The sequence below is a fragment of the Centruroides vittatus genome, unplaced genomic scaffold (assembly GCF_030686945.1).
Source record: "Centruroides vittatus isolate TY-2023 unplaced genomic scaffold, ASM3068694v2 contig_1050, whole genome shotgun sequence".
Classification (NCBI taxonomy): Eukaryota; Metazoa; Arthropoda; class Arachnida; order Scorpiones; family Buthidae; genus Centruroides; species Centruroides vittatus.
Window position 1 is genome coordinate 767688 of NW_027120679.1, and position 23731 is coordinate 791418.

The 23731-nt window shown below is 24.5% G+C and overlaps 1 protein-coding gene across 1 annotated transcript; it reads right to left on the reverse strand.

The window, feature by feature from the left end:
* Nucleotides 1-1052: 1052 nt before the first annotated feature.
* Bet3 (blocked early in transport 3) lies at nt 1053-23554 on the reverse strand. Its single transcript, XM_067265638.1, has 4 exons — nt 23398-23554; nt 15995-16092; nt 4509-4605; nt 1053-1433 (listed from the first exon to the last, which is right to left on the reverse strand). Exons 1-4 carry the CDS (start codon nt 23437-23439, stop codon nt 1131-1133), a joined length of 540 nt encoding a protein of 179 aa, XP_067121739.1. The 5' UTR covers nt 23440-23554; the 3' UTR covers nt 1053-1130.
* Between the last annotated feature and the right edge of the window lie 177 nt (nt 23555-23731).

The window sequence follows — 23731 nt, forward strand, 5'->3', positions numbered from 1 at the left end:
ACAAATCCCAAATGAAAATAGAAGCAAAGAGCTTTGAAAGGATTTTAAGAAAGAATTATCTGATTTAGTTACCAAGTTAATAATAAATTTATATTTAGTACATACTGTTGTATCTGATAAATAATATTTTACGTAAATACTATATAATTATCCTTTCTTCTTATATAATTATGATGTCAAACAACAAAACTGAACAAAACAACTAAAATATTACAATTAAATAATATTATATAGATAAAAATCACCAATAATTATCCTGCTTTTAAATGTTTTCTTTTATTAATATTAACTTTCCAAGTAGCAATTGATCTTATCTGGATAAATATGAAAGGTAATTCATCACATTCAGTGGCCTTGAAAATTTTTTCATTTGTTCTATTTTAATATAAAGCCAGACATGTACAAAACTTTTATTCCTGTAGATGGAACTGTTATGGAATGTTATCCACAGTAATGAGAACTAAACAATTACAAAATCAAATTTAACTGGTAAATCAATATTTTTCAAAAGACAAATCAATGGCAATAAATAAATGTTTTATTTTATTTATTGTACATTTATAATTTGTAAAATAAAAAATATATATATTTTACTGTTTGATAATATGTTAATTAAAGACTAATAATTTGCTTATGAAAATATTAATGTAACAAAACAAAAATATCCTTTATTACTTACGTTAAATATTAATTTACTTATGTATATAACAACTTACTAAAATTCATTGTCAGAATTGATTATAACTAAATTTTAATGCAGTTTTCATCACATTTTAATGAAGTTTTATTATTAATTTTTAAATGTCATATGATAAAATTAATATTTATTTAAATAATAATTGTAAGAAACTTTCGTTATATATAAATTTATTAAAACTTCAAGAAATAAATTATAAAGAAAAGTCTTTGATTAAATAAAAATCAATTAGAATTACTTATTCAGTAATCTGATAAATATACAACATATATTTCATGTGTAAAATATCAAAATATAAATCATATTTAAACCATAAATAAGAGGATAAATCACTTTGATAAATCAAATACATCAATTGATGATTATATATAATATTTAATCAACTAGATACATACAACATATACAATGTATCACAGTGTCAACTTATATACAATTAATCTTCACCTGCTGGAATGGCATCTTCTAATCGACGTACAAATTTGATCCTCAGTTCCGTGACATTATCTCCCTTGAGGGTATCTTGCACGAACCATGCTGCCACTTCCATCTGAACCATTTCTAGAGCTCCTCTAATCACACCAACCAGAATATTGGAATATTTTAAATTTCCATGCTTCTCTGGTAATTCAACAAATTCCGTCAGAGGATTGTTGTCAATAATGAGAGAGAATTCATCTCCAGCAGGTCCCCAATTAGTAATGGCCGGTGTTATACCAAGATACATCTTAAAGGCCATCTTAAAAAAAATTTGTACATATAATTTTTACTTAATTCGCATACATTTTTTTTCCTAACTGAAATATTTTAGAACACACAGCTTAATTTTTCAAAATTCTAGTCTATAAAAGTATTATAAGAAATAATTCATAATGAAGAAGTGTTAAAATATATTATAAAATTTCATAGAAATTTTATTATATATTTTAACATTTCTTAATTTGAACCATTCGTTTGTTTCTTTCACATTAAATTGAATAAATCTAGAAAAAAATTAAGATTTAAACAAAATGAGTAGCCTAATTAAAAAAATGATAATTTAAGTCAAAAAAATAATATAACAGAAAAAATTAATGATTCCACTACGTGCTGAAATACAATACAATACTTAGATTAATGAATATCTAAAAAAGATTAACATACTAACTGTTCTGTATTTATTTTACTTTTGCAATTATTATAAGTGAAATTTTCTTTAATTAATATTGAATTCATTTGTACAAATGTATAAATATATTTTTATTAAAATGAATATTCTATAATTTGTACTTTTTAATGTAATTTACATTACATTTTTAGATAAGTAATGTATTTATCAGACAATCTTAATATTTGTTCTTGTATAAAATATATATTTTTTAATTCTTTCTTCTAAAATAACTATATATATATTATAACATCTACAGTTTTATTGCTTCTTAAATTCTTCTCAACAAACATTGACAATATAGTTTAAGAATATTAAAAAAAAATTATATTTCTATATTGTTATTGTTTCATATGTTTTATTTGAAGCTTCCTTGTAATTAGATAAGTTTATCACCGTTTTAAATTTCAGAAATTTGATCAAATTGTATGTCCTTTAAAATTAAATGAGGCATACCACTATTGTCTTTTTCGTTTCCTTTTTTTTTGTTATAACTTATCATTTGCAAAATAATGGAAATTTTTCGTGTCATATTTTAAATTATAAAAAACTTTATACGTTATTTCCATACAAATTTTCAAAATTTTTTATCTATAAGAAAGTTTTAATTAACAATTTAGTGCTTTTCTCTCTGAGAGAAGAGAATTACATAATTTTACTATCACTTCCTTTCAAAATAATAATAAATTTAATTAACATAATTGCATATTTTGAATTCTAGTTTTTTATAAAAGAATGTTTTTAAACATAACAAATACTTAAAAATTATAAGTTAGTTACTGCTTGGTTAATTTTCTGTTTTTCTATCAGCAAGAAATGCTAGTCATATATATTAATTAAAGCATAAGCTTGTCATAGATAAATATTTCACTAGTAATTTCACTGTCACAATGGTGGCTTTTGACATATAAAAAAAGTTGAAAAATTTGATGTTAATTGACTTCATTCTAAAATCTTAGAACTATTCATAAAATTTATTAAATTATTTCAAATTAAAAATCAATTTACAGTGTAATTGGTAATTTGTGACTTGGAAAGGCTATATTTGCTTCTAACTTAAAAATTTAATAATCTTCCATGATTATAATCTTCTCAATTATTCACTCCACATCATTTCCTAAATGTTATATTACTCTGTAATTAACATTATCATACATCTTATCTTTAATCTTTTTCACCTTTTTTCCCCAAATTTTAGTAAGAATAATCAACTATCATTTTTACAATACATGATTTTCTTATCATCTGAATCTCTCCAAACAATTTCTCTAAAACAACAAAAGTTTATTTCAGTATAAAAAGTGTTAGTTTAAATGTTATTTATACAAAAATTTTTGATTTGTAAGAAACTACATTGTAATTTAGATGTGTGTCACTGTATATAAAATGTATTGTAATACTCTTTATCAAAAGCATATATGTACTGTACAAGCCTAAGATATTATATCATATCATTTTAAGAATTGTTTACATATAAACTATCTTTTTTTTAGAAAATCTAATAATCTATTTTATGAGGCATGTCATTCTAAACAGCATCTTATCCACTTTTTAGAAGTTTTGGATTCTCTAATAACTAATGTAAAAAACTATCATAATAAAAGGTTTTTATAATTGGAAAACAGGCTTATAGAATTCTATATGTTATTTTATAAACTAATGTTAGCTTTGTCAAGTTTTAAACTTGACAAAGCTAATAGACTTTATTGAATACTAAAAATTAAGTGAAAGTGAATAAGACACACTTTGCCTCTTGCCTCATATATCCTCTTATATGTTTTACATTATGAGACGGAAATTTGTTTAGATGCTGTTAATCTTTATGCATTTATTAACATTAATTCTACACACTTTTTTTTATTAAATAGGATATATATATATATACAAATATGTATAAAAATAGACTAATTTTTTTTTAATGAAATATGGATAAATTCCTGAAGGATTCTTTTATAATATTTGCATTAAATACTTAATACACCGGATTTTCAAATGTGTTGTTTAAATAACTTTTTCATGTATGTTACTAAAGAATAGATACACACTTAAAGTATAAAGTTGATTCAAATGTATTAGTTATTTTACTTTATTGTAATGTATTTTTTGATTGTAAAATTATTTATGTACTAAATATTTTGTCTCTGTGTCAGAGTTTATCTCTTATTATTCAAACAAGCAATAAATAATAATATTTGCATTATTATTAAAATGTAATTTTCAAATAGAATGTTCCATCAAACCAACAATTATTTAAATTTTTTCAGTAAAAAAATCAATTTATTTAATAATTCTCTTAAAAATTATTAACTCATTCAAAATATTATTTATAATCATAAAATTTATTTCTAATAACATAAACTTATTTTTGATATTAATAACAATAAAAACGGCATCTTTACATCTATTTTATTATTTAAATTCCACTTAAATTATTTAATTTAGTAAGTAAATAACATTTTGGTTAAAAATTTTAAATAGAAAAATCAATATTTCTTGTTAATATATATTTCATATTAAATAATACTAAAATATTAATGAAAATAATTTCTGCAAGAATTTAAATCTATGAAAATTTACTTACTATATGATGAAATAATAGCCAAATAATAATTAAAACATTAATGTTTAATATATATATTTTAAAAATACTTATATATCAATAATTACCTGAATTTTGTCAGCTGTATCTCTAAAATCATAGCATTTTCCAACAGTTGTTCTGGCCAAATAATCTTCAATCAATCGTAATCCAATGTTATATCCCCTAAAGAAAAATTATATAATTTAATTTATAAATGTTTTAACATAAATTAGTGAAATAACATATAAAATTCAATATAAATTAATTTAAGATGTGTTTAATTACTAAGCTCAAAAGGCAAATGATATTTATTCTTCATTTAAATTTTGAAAATTTCTCTTTAGGATACCTTTGAGATTAATATTTTGTATTCTGAGAATTAATTTTCCAATTATTTACATAAGTAAACATTTTACTCCTGGAAAATTGGTTTTCCAAGATTCAATATAGATGATTCCTAGAATTTTTAAAAACTTGTTATCAAATAAAAGTCTATCAATTGATTTACTATCATTCAAGCCTAAGTACTTAGAGGTATAAACATCTCAAACACTGCATTGACAGCTTTTAGTAGCTTGAGTTGTCAATGGTATAAATTTATCAATTGATCAAAAATTCTAAATAAGTTTCAATTTTCAAATTATTTAATTTATAAATTTTCTTATTAAATTTATTAACATGATGTGTTATATTGTTTATTTTATAACCATAACAAATCTAAAATCAAATATATATTATTAAATAAAACATTCTTCATATTTTTTATGTATAATAATATAAATTTATGCAAACATTTTGTTAAGGCATATTGATGCAATTTCAAAACATATCTCCCACTAAACATACAAATGTGTCTTGTTAAATCATTTTCCAACAAAATGAAAATAACACTGCATTCTAGCCAAACATGCTTTACATCTGTCAATCAAATTCTGGCGTGTCAAATTAATGTGATGATTTATCATTGGCTATCATATTTCTACTTTAACTACATCATCATAGACGACTTATTTTATTGAGATTAATTCTTTTCTTTTGACTCTTACATTAATTAGAGTAAGTTAATTTTATCATAAAAATCAATAAATTAATTGCAGAACAATATTAAATTCCATGAAATGTTACTATAAAATATTTTTTAAATATCTTTGAAATTAATTGCAAAGTCTGCTAATTAATTTGTAGAATTAATTATTATAATCAGTTTTTTGATTACTTAACTATTATCGAGTTTATGAACTCAATGATAATAAATAATAAATAACTAACATTTAAAGTTTAAGAAAAATTAAACAAATGGGTATTAAACAAAAATTCAGTGAAAAAATGATAAGTATGTTGAAAGAGAATTGATTGTAAACTATTAGATCAATTTACATATGAGCCATATGTTTATAAGTCATTTGGTTTTAATGATAGTGATAAAATATATGTGCCTATTTTTAAAAAAATCTGAATATTTTTTGCGTAATTACTATCTCTTGAAGCATGTCTAGTCAAGAACTGGTCTTTCAGTGTTTCTTCTTTTAATACTATGAATACATCTTACAACTATGAATCAATACTATTACATACAAAAAATAGCAGTTTTCCAAGATAATTCAATTTTCTAAGATTAAATACAAAGGATTATGTTGTCAAAAGTATTCTTGAATTATATATTTTCTAAGCAATTATGCAAACTGTTTTAATGCTTAATATGAAAAACTGAAAAGAAATTATTCCTTAATGATGTTTAATAAAAACTAAAATAGGACCCTTTTTTTAAAGACAAATGAAATTAAAATCAAAATCAAATATAAAACTTACCAATTGAACAGTTTAAACATTAATTATGTACAATATTAAAGTGACTTAAACATTAGTTACATTAAATTAGAGCAAATATTAAAAAGTTTATGTTGATAAACAGATTAATTTTTAAAATAAATTTTATCTTTAATAGTTTAATTCATTAAACAATTCATACATTGTTCAAAAAATATTCTGTACACTTTTCCAGATATTTTTAGAGTCCAACATACTTTTAATCGTGTTTAGTCAGACTTGACTAAGAAATACAAGAATTCTCTTATAAAATTTTCTAAGAAATTAAGAAATCCAGACATCATAATTAAAATCTTTTCAATACATTTTCAATATTAATGATTTAATTTAAAATTTTTGATTTACAAGCTTTTTATATTAGATAAAATTTTAAATTATTGGCGAAATTCAAATAATGTTAGTTTTCAATTCTTTAAACTGAATGCAAATATAGCATTCAATATACATTTTTGAATTATTTCTTTTAATGCAAATGAGAAAACGATAATGATTTGTTGCTATTGCAGATTCAAAGTTTAATATTCTTCTATGATAGATTTCATATACATCAGTCATCTATTACAAAAATATTTTCCTTCACAATGACTCACAAACTCCTACTATTTAATTAGTATTATAGATTGTATCCTATATTAATTAGTCTTTCTATAATAATGCATTTAAATTAAAAATTTAATAAAACAATTAAACCAAAAACAGATTCAATGTTAAATTCTTTTATTATCATTTTTTAATAATGGCAAAATATTAAATTTATGCAAGTTCAATTGGCTACTATATATACCAGAGCCGGCCAAACCTTGTCATGACAGAAACCATACATCACCTATCAGAAATATCATTATTGTAAATATATGTTACAGGTTACAAAAGATAGAAATGAATAAAACAATTATTATTTTAATTATAAAAATATTATATTAAAAATGATGTACTATTTAAAAGTTTAGTTTTGTTATAAAGTAAATTCAGAAACAAGCTGCTAGCAGAATGTCTAACATAATTATTAAAATAAAAAGAACAAAGAACTTTAAATTAATCATACTTCATTTACTAATAAGTAAGTTTATTAATAAATATTCTTCCTAAAATACAATAACATCTGGAAGATCAAGATTAACTAAATTTAAATTTTCTATTAGTAAAACAGTCGTCTATTATATAATTTGTATAGTGAACTAATCCATAGATGTTACTGAATGTTTAAAATAATGCAAAATATAAACAAAGGATAAAAAGAATTATTAGAAGAAACACAAAAAAAACTTATTTAAAATAAATTACATAATTGTTTTCTTGAATCAATATTTACTGTTAAAAGATTTCAATTGATTCTAAATTAAATACAGTTTTATTGATTATTTGGTCTTTATTCAAATTAAACATTTTGCTGAACAAAATAATTAAACCTTTAATTGTTTTATTGTTGACTAAGAATAATTAAAAATGGCTTTCTGTATAATAAGAAAATACAAAGCAGTGTAAATTAAAATATAAAGTTTTATAAAAAATAATTTTTCTAATTAAGAAATATTAAAGTAATAAATTTTGTATCTACTAAAAGAAAAAATGGCAAAGAAAGAATAAACTATAAAAATTAATAGATAATGACATATATTTAAAGTTCAAAATCATTCAATTAATAAATAAGATCTTAATAACAAAATTTACAAAGTAATAAATTAAATCATAATCACTTTAAATGAAAGCAAAATAATAAAACTTTTTATAATTTTTTGATATCCAATTAAAGATGATCCAGTTTATATTTTCATCATGGTGTATATTTAAATTCTCAATGTATATATCTCAATATTCTAAGAAAAAATATCAATAATACTAATATTTAACAACATATAACATTTTATTATATTATAAATTTTCACACAGAGACATAGTCTAAAAACCTTTCACAGTGTTGTATAGAGAATCAGCAAACATTTTTGGCCTCCACAGAGACCTGCATCAGGTTGAGAACCTTTTACTTTTAGTTCTCAACCTGATGCAGGCCTCAGTGGAGGCTGAAAATGTTCGTTGATTCTCTATACAACACTGTGAAAGGATTTTGGACTGTGTCTCTGTGTTAAGCACTCCAGTGTTACTAGTTGTAGTTGTTATTGCATTATAAATTTTCTCCTGCACCAGTTTATTAACATCCTTTATTTCATTTTTTTGACATTTTGATCACAATATGTAATTGGAAACAATTTCCCCCCTAATCAGTTGCATTTTTTTCAAAGAAAATTTGTATTAATAATAGTAATTTTTCAAAAACATTATTTTTTAAGTATAAATAAATGTGAAATTTATATCTTTAGCATTTTAAAATAAAAACTGAAAAAATAATTATATTGTTTTTTCTTATTTTATTTCATAAACTTTAATCTTCATGAATTTATTTTAAAATTAGTGCATTTATATATAAACAATAATCTTGATATATGTGACTATTGCTTTAATATAAATTTTCATTTTGAATTTTCCTAATTGTATACAAGGTGGTCCTCTACTTCTGTACCTAATTGGTTCCTGAAATGTGAAAGTTGAAATGTATGAAAGTAGAGCAATGTAAAAACCTAATTCTTCCTTTGCTAAGTACATACATATAGGACAAAATAATCCCATCTTGTCTACATTGAAGATTTAGCACAGAGAATAAGTTCAATCTTCAATAATATTGAAGAAAGTGGAAATAAATTCACTGGCAGCTTTGCCAGTAAATTTAATATAATCTAAAAAAGACCTCATTTTAAATTTATCAAACTAGGCTTTGCTTGCAACAAATTCTATGGCAGAATCAGAATCTTCTTTTAATCATTTTTTCCAATCTTCATACAAACTATTAATAAGATCCTTAATTTGAATAATTGATAAACTCAATGGGATGCCTTTTTGATGTTGATCTTCAATCCATAAAGTCAAAGATTTCTCCATTTCATCCATTACTCTGCCATGTCTTTTTGAAACAATCTTTCAAAAAAGATTTCCACAATTTTGAACATATTCTTTTTTCTTATTTTGTTATTTATTTGTTAATTTATCTAGCATTTTGTTTTAAATTTAAATGTAAAAGTGTTCAAATGTTCTGTTGTTTAAATGTTAAGTTAAAATACGTTTGAATTTTGGTTGCATCTGAAGATGGCCTATCATAATGGTTCGAAAATGTTAATGTCTGTTTAATAAACATTTCTCAGCATCAGGTGTTTGATGATTCATTAAGTATTTTAAAAAGCTGAGTATGATATTTAGTCATATTCCTTAATTTTACTCTTGTTTTTCATGATTGAACATATTGTCAATTGGTTAAGTAACTTAAATACATAGAGTGGATGTCACGCCAACAATTTTACCTATTTGATTCCAGTTCTGCCTAAAGATGACGTTTATAAATAGGCTGAAAGAGCTTGCAGGATATTAAAATGTTTCTTAAAATGTTCTTTAATGCCTTTTTATGTGAATTTTTTTTTGAATTGTCAATCGGCTTAAATTATACGAATGACCGCTTGAAGCAAAAGATTTGCTGCTTTCAGAACATCTAATTATATCCATTTTTGTCTCGATTGTATGGAGGTTATAAGACCTTAATTTCTTTTCGTCTGTATCAACACTGCTGTTTTTTTGTTTTTCACTCATGTTTACAAATTAATAGGGGCAAATTTGTTCACCAAAACAGAAATGTACATAAAGTGATAGCATAACCTAACTGACAAGACACAACTTATCAACACAAGCACTAACTCAAGATTGAAACTGTGATGCCAGAAATGATTAATGTCAGAAAGATGGGGAGGAACTACTGACTAATAATTCATCAGAAAGGGAGAAATACATGAAAGTATAGTATATGCATTTTGTCGTATATATTGATAAAAATTGAAAGTATGAAATGTGCATGAAATAGCAAATTGTACAAAAGTAGAGGACCACCTGTATATACAAAGTTGTCATGTTGTTCTTAAATATGTATTTATATTTACAAACAACTTTTCATATAGACATTACAACACATTTTCATTATATAATTAAATTTGCAAAATAAAAATATTTTTCAATTTATGTGGTTAAGTATAAATAAGTATATAGTAGAATCTCACTAATTTGACATTTCTACCAAGTTATATTAGAAGGTGGGGCCTAGCTGGAGACATTTTCATTCATGTTATGGACTGAAATTCCTGCTGAAGAAGCCATGCTTTTGTGAAAATCATGACAGAAATTATTTAGAATTAAGATTATTGCAAAGAGAAATACACATTGAAAACTATTTTTTAAAGCAATAATTTTTTGATACTAAATATGTAACAGCATACAAAAGTACAATGAAACATTAAATACTATATAGTTTTCTTTTCTGTAACTAATTACTTTATTTTAAAAGGTTTAATAATACAGGTTATGACAACTTTTATGTATTATATTGCATTGTATACAGGTTATGTAAGGAGTAGGGTAAGTAAACTCTACCCTATCTACCTATTCCCTACATTCCAGTAATTTAAAACCAGTGCTATTAAAATAGCACTGGTTTCAAATTATTGGAATACACTGGTTTTAAATTACTATTAAAAACCAGCTAGTACCATTCAGCATTAGCTGGCTTTTAATATAGTGCCAGGTTAGGTGGATGCTACTGTGTTGATCACACAAGTCAGTTTTCTTAACAAATTATTTCTTGTTAGCAAAAATATATTTTTTAATTAATTATGCAATATTTTTATACTGAGTTATTGCTGGAAGAAAAAGTTTGTAACAATTGCTTTATGCATTATTTACAGCTAAAAATAATTCTAAAACATCTAGATAATTTTTATTTTTTGAATGACCTAACATAATCCTAAAATATTTAATTTATTAAAATTTTAATAAAATTTCTCAGCAATAACAAAAAAATCAAATAACAAGTATATCATTTCCATTTGTTTCCTCCAAATGTTTCTTTTAAAATAAATTATTGATTCTTGAAGTTGGATTAAAAAAAACTTTCTTTTTGAAATTATATAGGAATTGAAAATACATGTTCAAATAAATCAACAATAAATTTGGTTTTGTGTTGAATTTTATTGAATATTAAATATTGTATCAATTCAAAGTGTCATTTTTCTTAATAACAACATTTTATAAAAACTGCAATTTAAATAAAATAAGTAAAATAGCTCTTATAAACTTATTTATTTAATTTGTACAAAGTAATGATTTTTATTAATGTTATAATCTTTAAAAAAGTTATTCAATTTTAATCTTTAACTGCAAAATAGCTTCTATGAATCCATTATTAATTTGGTTCCTCAATCTATTTTTAACTATAACACTAACATATTTAAATTCTATTTAAAAATTTAAAGAATAAAAGAGACTGCTTCTAAAGCATAGATTAAATTTAGAAAACACATACTGTATCAATATATTAGACATCTTCAAAAAAATTATATTTTTTATGGAAATTATTTCAATACTTTCCTAAATTCAATAACACTGAATAAGAAAAAAAAAAATCAAATTTCTGATAAATTTAAAATAAATTTACAATGATTTAAAATTCATTGTTACTGAAGGCAATAAATCTTCTATATAGTGAAACTATTCATGCTTAAAATTATTTTTCTAAACTGTTTTGAGAACTATTAATAAACTCAAAAAAGAAATTTCCATTCAAAATTTGTTTTTTAAATCATGAAAAAAGTCACATATATTTTATTAAAGAGTAAGTAGTTTTATTCTTTATACAGTTGTTTACAACGAATAATAAAAAATAATGTTATTTCAATATTATAGAAATTTTCTTTTAATTTGTAATTTCAAAAACAGACAGACACACAAAAATTTTTAATCAACAATTCTATTATCAGATCATCAGATTAATTTTAAATATATTGTTTTCATATAATAAGAGTATATAAATTTCAGATTACTATTATATATGAAAAGTTTATTTGAAATATAATGAGTCTTTGTGTACCAAAAAATTTTATGTACACAAAAACTTTAGAATAGAATGCTACCAGAGATGGCCCCTTCCTATTTGGATGAATTTAATATATATTGTAGTATTATCCTCCCAGTAATTCATGACAAAGCCACTTGATGCATGTCTCAAGCATTCACAAAAAAGGAAAGCTTAAAATTTTCCATGCTTTTTATGTACCAATCCATTTAGATAACATGTTAACAAAGGCAAAACCAAGCAGCTAAAGAGTTTGACTGCTATACTGTATGTTGCAGGTTTGAATATTATTCTTTTAAAAGTTTTTCTAATTTAAATTGAAATAAATTACTGTGTAACAAAGAAATTTAGTATTTGTTATTTATTTGTCATGCACTTTAAATATTTTATCCATTGTAATTCAATCCATTACATTGGGATATTGATGTCAATCTCCCAATATAAAGGATATATATTAATAAACAAATGATGTATGTTAATAAACAATCAACCATTGCTTGATTATTTCAACTGTTGACTGGTTGTTTATTGTAATTCAACATTTTATACATTGTAATTTTCAGGTAGATATGCTGCAAGACTACACTATCAGGGATGTGTAGTCTTGCTTCATATCAGGACAGAGTTGATTTGAAAAAATACTGACTCGGAGTTGAGAATCATGTATTTTTCTGCCAACCCCCCATCCCTAGGATGAAGAGTCAGAGTCAGGAGTTGAGAAGTGAAATCTTTTTATGGGAGTCATGAGTTGTGTATTTTTCTACCGACTCATCATCCCTGCACACAATTACAAAAATCCCCTTTGCTTGCAAGTGTTGAATTATTGATGTAGCAACATTAGAAAGTTGAAGAAGTTACATAATATGAACTGTTTTACTTATTACAATTGTAATCATTCACTAAATGGGTTTGTATCACAACACCCTCAACTCGTTCATTTTATTACACCAATGATTAAGGCTAAACAAGAAAGGAACTTTCTATTTACTCAACTGTTGCTAATATAATATGGTACAATGTTGTAAAAAATAAAAAAAACATAGAAAATAATTTGAAATTTTTTATTGCATAGTAAATAAATGTTATAATTACAAAACATTGATTTTTCTTTGTTAAAAATAAAAAATATATGACAGAAAAACTTTTAAAAAAGTAAGATCTGATCTGCAATATAGCATAGTAGTTGAACACCTTTTCCACTCAGTTATGATGCTGTTATCATATTATCTATTTAACACAGTATGTAAAGAACATGGAAAATTTTAAATTCTTGTTTTTTGTGAATACTTGGAGATTGCAATGAGTGACACTTTGCATTGAATTACTGGGAGGGTAGAACTAAGATATTTATCAAACTTTGGCCAAATTGAAGGGGGGCCCATATGTGGCAGTTCCCTTGTTCGTAAAATAATTACAGCATGACTACTTTGTGATCTGATATAAAAAAGTTTTTCTGTATAAATAATACATAGCAAAACTTTTACCAGTAAAAAAATTATTGAGTATTTCAAACGTTTTTGGCTGTACTAGCAGCAATCATCAGGATAGCATAAAACAGAACATTATGTTTCCTTCTATCTGAAAGGAATACAATGTTCTATTTGGTGCTTTCTTGATGATGGTTGCTAGTAGTCAAGACAATTGAAGTATTCAATAAATTTTTTGTTGGTGAAGGTTTTACAGTGTATTATTTGTAAAAGAAACCAGTTAAGTTTAAGTATGTGTTTCTGTATATTGGAGCATGCATGGAAGTTAGCAAGACAGAATTTTTCAAATGTGAATATCCAGACTTATTTATAGTATACATTTTCATTTGGACTTGATGTTCAGTCTAAAACCTTCAATAAATCTAAATTCAAATTTTTCACATAAGATTAAAAAATATATATGTTCAATACTGTATTTACTAACTGTGTTACTTATTTACTTTATCAATAATGTTCTACTTATTAATTATATGTATGAGCCCTTCTATTGTGGGTGTTTTATATCCTAATGTTGATGCAATTTCTTTAATTGTATAGATTTCTTTTAATCAGTCCTTTATATTGGAGCAACACAAACATGCTCTTCTAATAAGTGCTCTGAACACTGAAAGTTTATATATGTAAGGATCATTGGACCATGATGAGATCTACAGAATGTATATCTCATCCTTTACAAATATAAACTTATAATTTTTATATTTTTAAAAATATAAAAATTTGAAATTGAATGATTCTTTCTGAATTACCCTGTATTTATAACTTACTAAGGAATGATAAAGACAAACTAAGGAGGGAGGAACAATCTGGGGTAAACAAAATACCCTATGAAAACTGAGTTAGGGATAAAAAAAAAATTATGTTGATGTCACACAAAAAAAAAACTTACAGTGCATCCCAAGAAACACAAATATAAAAATGTAATATAATTTATAAATAATTTTACAATTTTTTCATAGTAATATAACTTTAGTAGCAATGCCACAAATGGAAAACTCAGTTGTAAAGTGGGATGAAGCAAACATTATTAAAAAGTACTCCCAAGGATGCAAATGTATTACCTTCAGCATGGAAATACATCATAGAAAAAAGATGAAGATATAAAAACCCCAGAGTTGTGTCCACCTACAATCAACTTTGATTTTACTTTTATGTTATATTTTCTTAATTTTACTTTTATTTTGTTAACTTTACCTTGTTCATTATTTATTTAATTTATGCAATTTTAAATTTGTATTTAAAATATTAAGTTTAAATGTAAAATCTGAAAAACAATGTTCCATTTTTGAAATGATTTTTAATTTTAGTTCAAAACCTAAAGATGGTCTATGTTAATAGGTTGAAAACATTTGTTAAATAAACAATTTTCTCTCAGCAAACCTTAGGTGGTGTAACAGGTTTGTACTTTTAAATAATATTTAATTCATTTCAAAAATTCTGTATATTTGAAAACATCTACATGAATAGAGAAGAAAGTACTTGTAATAAAATATTTACTTTTGTTTTCTATTACTTTATTAATACGAAGTGAACTCACTGTAGAGCATTACCAACTTTATTTTTAAAACTGTAGTCTTTTTAGGTGCATTGCCAAATAATAATATTTTTACAATGCAATAACTAATCTCTAGCAAATCGAATCTGAAATGCTCAAGAATATAGAAAATAAACTAATTACTATTTTTATATTTTCTTTACATAAAATCAAGTGTAAATGATATCTCACAATTGTGTGATACTTTGAACTCAAAACTATAATTATTTACATATTGTATGTAATTATATAAAAAACATATTATGTTTGATATTATGTTCAAGTTTAATATTATGTTTGAATGAAAAATATTCAATAGTATCCATAATATATATAAATAAAGTTTTTCTACTTCTATCACTTATTTCGTAATCTGACTTTTAATATTTATTTAAGTTGATGATTTCATGAATATTTTGTCTAAGTATTACTGAATATTGGAAGTTGAAACTAATACTTTATCATTTCAAGATTCAACATTACTATCTTTTTTCCTTCTTTAATATATAAGATAATATGACACTAAATTTGAAACTTCCAATTTTAAACTGATAGTTTTGATTATTTATAGAAATAAAATAAACAGGTACTCTGTGTTATCAATGAATAAAAGTGAAATTTTAAATAATTCATTCAAACAAATAAAAACAAATAAATATAGAATTCTTAAATTATTTCATAGAATGGTTTAATGTTTTGCAGTTGTGTAAGTTTATATTCTCAAAACAAATATGTAATATGTTCAAATTAAATTTTATATTAGAAAAGAAAATAGTTTGTACTTACATTCTATCCAACTGTTTGTTAACTTCCTCATCACTCTCATAATCTTTAAGAATTTGTGCAACCAAGGCACCATAAGTTAATGTAAATAATTCAGAACTCTAGAAAGAAATAGTTAATAGTATAATTATTTATTAGAAATTACACAAAAACAGAACAGAAGTTTATTTGTATAGCATTTATTACATTAAAATGAATAATCTGTACTTAAATGACTATGTCTAAATAAAACAAAGTCTATGAGCTTAAAGAGTTACTTATTTTAAAAAGTTTGAATAAGAAATATAAATTCAATTTATATGTAAATGGCTAGCTAAGAGAGAATCCATGAAGAATCCAACTGTCTTTGAATGTTAAACAATCTTTTTTCATTTATTAAGTTAGATCTTTTATATTTTTTTACAAAATTTATTTAAAATAGTATGATTCTCATGTTTTATTTTAATATACTTTTTGTTATTTACTAAGTTAATCCCAATTTTCTTCGCAAGTTATTAAATTGTTACCATTGTAACTATTTGTGGTTAAGGCTATATTAACCACAGCTAGCTTAGATATCTATAAATTTAAAAATTGCTCACTTTTCCTTTAGAATTTGTAGTATTTTGAGTTTATAATTTTAAAGATATAATTATGTTCTTTGCATTTCAAAAACATCACTGAAAATATATCCTTAATTTAATTTAATACTCTTATTTTTATTATATCAGTTCTCACCATTTTTTAAATTTTGTTCTAACATGAGCATTTACCATAAATTTTGTTTAGTATGTGTTTTTATTTAATTTTATTACTTATTCTGTATTTTTCAGAAAAAATTTAACAAATTTTTAATATATGATATAGGAAATTTACTAAAGTGATCAATGTAAAAATAAACTGATGTATTTATAACAAAATAACAGTGACATGTAACTTTATTATCTAAAATTTAATTTTTTTTTTAATAAAATAAATTTTTAGATTGATAAGAATTGCAGTACATAATACACAACTTTTCTAAAAGATGACTGATGTGTATAATTATATTATTAAGATGTATTCTTAATTATGCATTTTAATCCTCTTTCATTTCTTAATTATGAAAAAAATCATAGAATATTCTTTTTTATATATACCAATTATTGAGCTTTAAATCACCTATTATGTCAATCTCAATCTTTTACAATCATACGATGGTTATTTATAAAGGGTTATCACATATTGAAACTCTCATATAGAACTAATTTAATAGATATGTATTTATGACTTTATTCTGGCTCACCTAAAATACATTTTGGATTCAATATAATGATTCAGCCCCCATTAGTTTGTATCTGACCAATAAGTGCCTAACATATTACAACTCTTATAATGATACAATGTGTAACATATCATAAATTAGCTGTAGGAATGTTTCAATATGTGATAACTCCTTATAAATAACTATTATATGAAGTAAAAGATTCAGATTTTCTTTTATGTCTTCATTATACTTATAAAATTTGTCTTCTTATGGTATCAAAAAGTAACTTTGCACTAATAGACCTGAATTAAAAAGTCTCAATATTGCTTGAATAAAAGAAGAATTATGTATGAATAAGCTAATATGTTCTCAGCTAATACAGAGGTAAACACTGTAATGGCCACAAATGACCACTATATCTTATTCAACATATTCCCCTGGTCTTCATGCACTTTCTGCAGTGATGTTCTAATATCTTTATCCCATTAAAAATAATTCAGAACTTTGGTCCAACCATTCCACCAGAGCCTGTATAGTCTTCCTTTCAGGTCTTTTTTTTTTCAGATGGAAAAGAAACAGTAACCTGAAGAAGCTAAGTTAAATGAAGAAGAAGGATGTTGAACCTATTCAAACTTCAGTTTGGTCAGTTTGGTCACTGTTTTCTGAACAGTGTGTGCCAACTTCATTTTGTTGAATTGGACATTGCTTTCTATTATTTTGTCTTTGCAACTTTGTGAAAAATGATGCAAGATTTTTAGCAAAGACCATTTATTTTCAGCAAAGATATCATCAAAGATTTATTTTATCATGTCACATCATCATAAACCAATTGACATCCTTTGGCACATGCAGGTACAGTAAGGAGATGATCAAGAGTTGTACACAGGTGTATGAGTAGAGTTCTAAGGTTCCAAAAGCAGCCACAATTCTATGGAAGAATCTCTATGGCTGGGATTACAGTAAATGCCATGAATAATTCTCCACAGAAACATGCTGTTTTTGAAACCTTAGAACTTTAATCATAAACCTCTGTGCAACTCCTGTAGTTGTGTGCATGTGCTAATGGATGTCAATTGATTTATATCAAAAAATTGGACAACACTATACCACTCTTGCTTTGTACATTTCTGGAGAGGCACTGCCATTTTATTAGTCTGTTGTCTTATATTCTCGTGCATCAACAATGTTGTCAGTCACAGTTACTGTTACCTCTGACTTGGAAGTTTCATGCGTAAAAATTACTATGTAATTGCTCATCCACCCAACTTTTAATGGCACTTTTATGGTTTTCAATAAAAAACCAGAAAAGTGCCATTAAAAGTCCAATATATAAATTAAGGCCAGACATGCCTGTACATTAGGGCGCTTGGGGCATGTGTCCCCTTTCCATCTGGGTTGCCTTTACCTAATTTCCAAGGGAGCCCCAAATTCCATTATCAACAAAAAACAGAAAATTTATGACTTCTAGTCTATTCTGTAAATATAAAACTAACTAATGAGTGATATTTGTCCATTATCCCATGCAACTTCATCATATGATGATGAAAACTTGCCCTTGAAAATGAGGAATGTTCCTTGTTTTCAATGCCAACTTAGTCTCGAACCCACAACCAGCACCATCTTGTGGTAGCACTGATCCAATGTTGAATCATAGTTTGAGCTTCTTGCACAATAAATGATATCCTTTTTTATAGTCTGCAGACACTGCTGATAAAAACTATTTATTTTTGTAAACATCCTTTAATACAATCATTTCAATTCAAAACACAGACTTTTTTTTTTCAAATGCTCAGTAGACAAGTAAGCATTTGCAATGCATCTCAATGATGTCATTTCAGGAAATATTAAAAACAAAACAATTGATCGACTTTAGATAGAAATTGTTTATGCATATAAAATGAATACTAATTATATTCTTAAAATATCTTATGCTAATGAAAAAACAACAGTAGATATGTTATATGTTATTTACCTCCAATTTTTTAAAAAATAAATCCTTTTGGATATATTTATGCAACTTAATCATATCTTTTAATTAATCTCACATGCTTAGCCTGCAGCCTCATAAATTTTCTCTTAGTATAATTATGAATACAATAAAAATAGGCACAATGAACCTTTAGTTGTCTATAGCCTATAGCAGAGAAAATGTTCATTTTTATTTGCATTGTTTGCTATTTCATTCATTCCACATAATCTATATATCATCATTAAAAATGAATAAAGGTAATATGACAAATCACTAAATGATAACTTACTGATAAATAATCTTGAATTTTCTAATGTCTGCCATATATAGGAAGATATATTGAGAAGACAGAAAACATAATATATTAATGTTCTCATTATATAATAATATAATTAACATACATTAACAAAATAAATTGTTTTTTTAGTTTTAATGTTTGAAACTATAAATTCTGCATAAATTTTAATATGCTTATGTAAAATTTCTTATAATGTCAGTATTAAATAATAAATACTCAGAACAGAATTAGAATTCTTTCTTAAGCAAATAGAAATAATCTCATTATTTTTATGAATTTTATTTATATTAAATTTACCATATTTATTTAACTTTTTTAGTGTAGTTAAGCTTTAACAATTATCTTACTTATATTTAAATTATTTTGATTTAATTTAATCAGATATTTGATATGGAATTAATTATTTTTCATTAAATGCCATTTCAAATCACAGATGGCAATCACTATCATTCATCTTAATAATACATCAATACAAATTTTAATAAATAATGGAGAAATGATAAAGTAATTAAGCCTAGATAAAAATGAATTTTTTCAATATATCTATAGCTTACAAATATTCAATTAAGTTATTTATCCTTACAAGCATTAGTATCCTTTCTTTATTTTTAATTTTTTACAATAAATTCACTCAACCTCACATACAATAAGATTATAATGGAAATGAAAAATTTGTAGCTGCAATAATGGCATGCAATGAATCAATGCATAAACAAACTTACAGCCAATCATGTTAAAGTACATAAGGTGTGTCAAAAAGTTTATGAAAAAGTATTTTCAAAAAACTTCTGAACTACAAATAGTATACCGTATTTACTCACAAATAGGACGAGCTGTGACTTTAAAGATCAAAATAAAGATAATTAGATTTATTAATACAATTCTAATTTTATTTTGTTTAATCACAAGTAAAATATCAAATGCACGTAAATGTACACATTGTCCGGCAAAAAATACTTGCATTTTAAACTTCAAGAAAAAATCTTATAAAATCGACAATATAATTTGTTCACGTAAAGCAGGACAATCGGGAACCTTTTTTGCCATTCGAATCCGCTCTCCATCGATTAGACTTATGAGTTTCTCTAAATTCTAATTTCTGAATCATCTGTTTTCATGTAGGAATAGATAAAACTTATATCCCGCTTCTGTGTGATTTTGGAATTCAATTCAAAAGCTTTGTTTTCCCTATTGCTATTCATCTTTACTTCTGACAATACACAAGAATGATTCAAACAATCCAGATAAAATACTTGTTTTTAAATACAAGAGGGTATGCATCCAATAAAAAATGCAAATACTTAGTTCACAAAATTATTTGCAAAACGCAAAGAATCTTTTGCTCACATGTATAGGATGACCTAGGAATTTGAAGCTGTGAAAAATGAATAAAAACCTCGTCTTATATGCGAGTAAATATGGTAATTTTTTTGTGTTGTTATATTTATTGCATTATGAATATAATCTTACAATAAAGTAAATCAGTTTTAAACATAAAAAAACAAATTCCACATTTTACTGTATTTTTTCTACATTTAAATATGTTTAGATACATAAATATTTATCATTGTGCTACATATAGTTTGTGTGAGTATTAACTATACCATATTGGTTTGTCTAAATACATTCTGTGAAATTCTCTTAACAATAAAGTTGCTTAATGGTATATTTCTCAGAACAAAGCCTTGTCATTAAGCAGTGCATACATGTATACAGGTATAGCTCATACCATACAGTTTTTCTCTGACATGGTTTGAGAATTGGAGAAACTCCCTATACAACATGGTTTCAGTCTAACATGGTTTAAGAACTGAAGACATCCATGTACAAAACATCACAATTTTTAAGTGCAAATACTGACATTTGATGTTTTTTTATTCAAGCAAGCATGCACATTTCTCATTTGCCCACGAAATTATCAGATTTTATGAAAAAAAGTATAGAAAAATCAAGATGTTTCTGATACTTCAGATTAAGCTCAATAGGAAAGCTCAGAAGATGACTTTTATTTTTTATTTTTTTGAAAGAAAACATCCTCATTTAACATTGTTAAGCAAAGAAAAAACATTAATATTAACATATGATACTTTTGATTCTGATTGTTAATTAATTTTGATTTCTTTAATAAATATAATTCTCTTAATTATGACAGAATAGTATACTTTTGCTAACTTTTGAAACCTAACTCTATGTTTTGTACTAGTCCTTTGTTTCATATAGCAAAGGTTTGCATAACATGGCACTTTTTTGGAACCTAACTACTGCATTATATGGGGGATATCTGATTATTCATATTGACATTAATCAAATTTTCACCATATGGTTAATTGTGTTCTATTTTTGCACTTTTATATTCATATGGACATAGTCCATAATGATTTATTTACTTCTTAATACCATTAAAAAAAGCATGGATTTTATATACAGCTAATATAAAATTCAGTTTTCTGGTATTAAAATAATACTTTGTGGATCTACATTAATAGTATATAGTGTCTGCCTCATTTATCTAGTTTTCAAATTGTGGAGTTTCCTAGCAGGCTGCAATATCCTTTCTAGACAGCATGAGAAGAAAAATTATTATTGTTAACCTTCAAGTACAATTTTTGCACACATTTGATGTTCTATGCACAAGTTTCAATACTATATAGCATTAAAAACACAACTTTTATGCTTATTTCGTTAACATTATTATATTGTACAATAACTACTATACGACTACAATATAGTCATTACCATGGGACAATAATGATTTCATTCTGTTTAGCAGTAAATATGCAATTTTACTTTGGTTTTGTTCAAAATACAATTACATACTATTAAAACACTAACAAAATTTCAGTCTTGTTAGAGAAAATACATCCTAAGGAAACTAGATGGGAAATACATGATTATGTTTTACAAAAAGTCAGAGGGTACAAGAATTTTTACAAATAAAAACAGAGCATCTCTCTAAAAGTTTTAAAACTTGTACGTAGAAGCCCAGGATTATTTTGACGAAATTTCACTAATGAAAATTTAGATTATACAAAACAAAGTTTGAGTCCTTTTGCCTATTAATATCCTTTTATTCCAGTCCAGGAACCACAGTGAAAAACAGCCAGTGAATTGAAGCAAAACTTCTAAAAATAACCAATGAACACAATTAAAAAGCTTACAAATTAGAAATTATCTTGAAATTTCATTAATAAAATTTTGTCAAAATAATCATGGGCTTCTATGTACAATTATGTAAATTATTCTAGGCTGCCCGAAATCCACCAGAGGACTCAGCTTAAATGTGATTATATAACACGAATGCTGTTCTGAAGAATTTTAACGATTTTTAATGTTTGTAGACATTGTAACCTACAAAAAAGGGTTGACATCAAGATCATTTTTAATTTGTAAGTTTTTAATTGTGTTCATTGGTTATTTTTAGAAGTTTTGCTTCAATTCACTGGCTGTTTTGTGGTTCCTGGACTGGAATAAAAGGATATTAATAGGCAAAAGGACTCAAACTTTGTTTTGTATAATCTAAATTTTCATTAGTGAAGTTTTAAAACTTGTTTAATGTTTTCAAAAAGAAAAAGAAATCTCAAAAGATGGGACCTTACACCTGAAAATACTATTAAGGTGTATTCATTTGTTTAGTTCAATGTGTTCAATAAAACAGTTAATTCTCAAGTTTTTAAATGCACATATTTGGCATTAAAAATGCATATGATCAATATATATTCTAATAAAAAAGGAAAAATCTCCTTAATATCAATCAAAAATTTAAAAATAATCTGAATAACAATACACAGGGTTATCATGACTTGTAATATAAGTTATTTTTTTAATCAATTGTTTAAATTTTTTTAAAATGTAATTAAAACTTCATTATTTTATACATATAAAAAGTAAAGCTTATTAAAGTGAAAGTATATTACTATTTTTTTAGGATCGGTTCCTCTTATTCCTTGCCTTGACATGATTTTCGACTTAAAAAAAAGGTCAAATCCTCCCTAAACTTAGAATAATTGAGGATAAACAATCCGTATCGAGACGTCACCTGGTGAGGAAAATAATCGGGATAACACGATAATATTTTGAAATAAAATTTTATAACTCTAAATGGAATAATATACATAAAAGACTGTTTAAATTATGTTGTTATTATTTATTATTAAAATTAAATGTAATATGTTAAGCGAAAATAATGAAAATAAGATAAGTATCAAAATAGATTTATGACGTCATTCATGAATTCTTTTTGGTATTACT

Coding starts and splice junctions, on each gene's coding strand:
- Bet3 (XM_067265638.1), bottom strand. CDS start 23,439: ATGTCAAGGCAAGGAATAAGAGGAACCGATCCTAAAAAAATA. Junction 16,093..23,397: donor GAACCGATCCTAAAAAAATA/GTAATATACTTT, acceptor ATTTCTTTCTAG/AGTTCTGAATTATTTACATT. Junction 1,434..4,508: donor ATACAGCTGACAAAATTCAG/GTAATTATTGAT, acceptor ATTTTTTTTAAG/ATGGCCTTTAAGATGTATCT.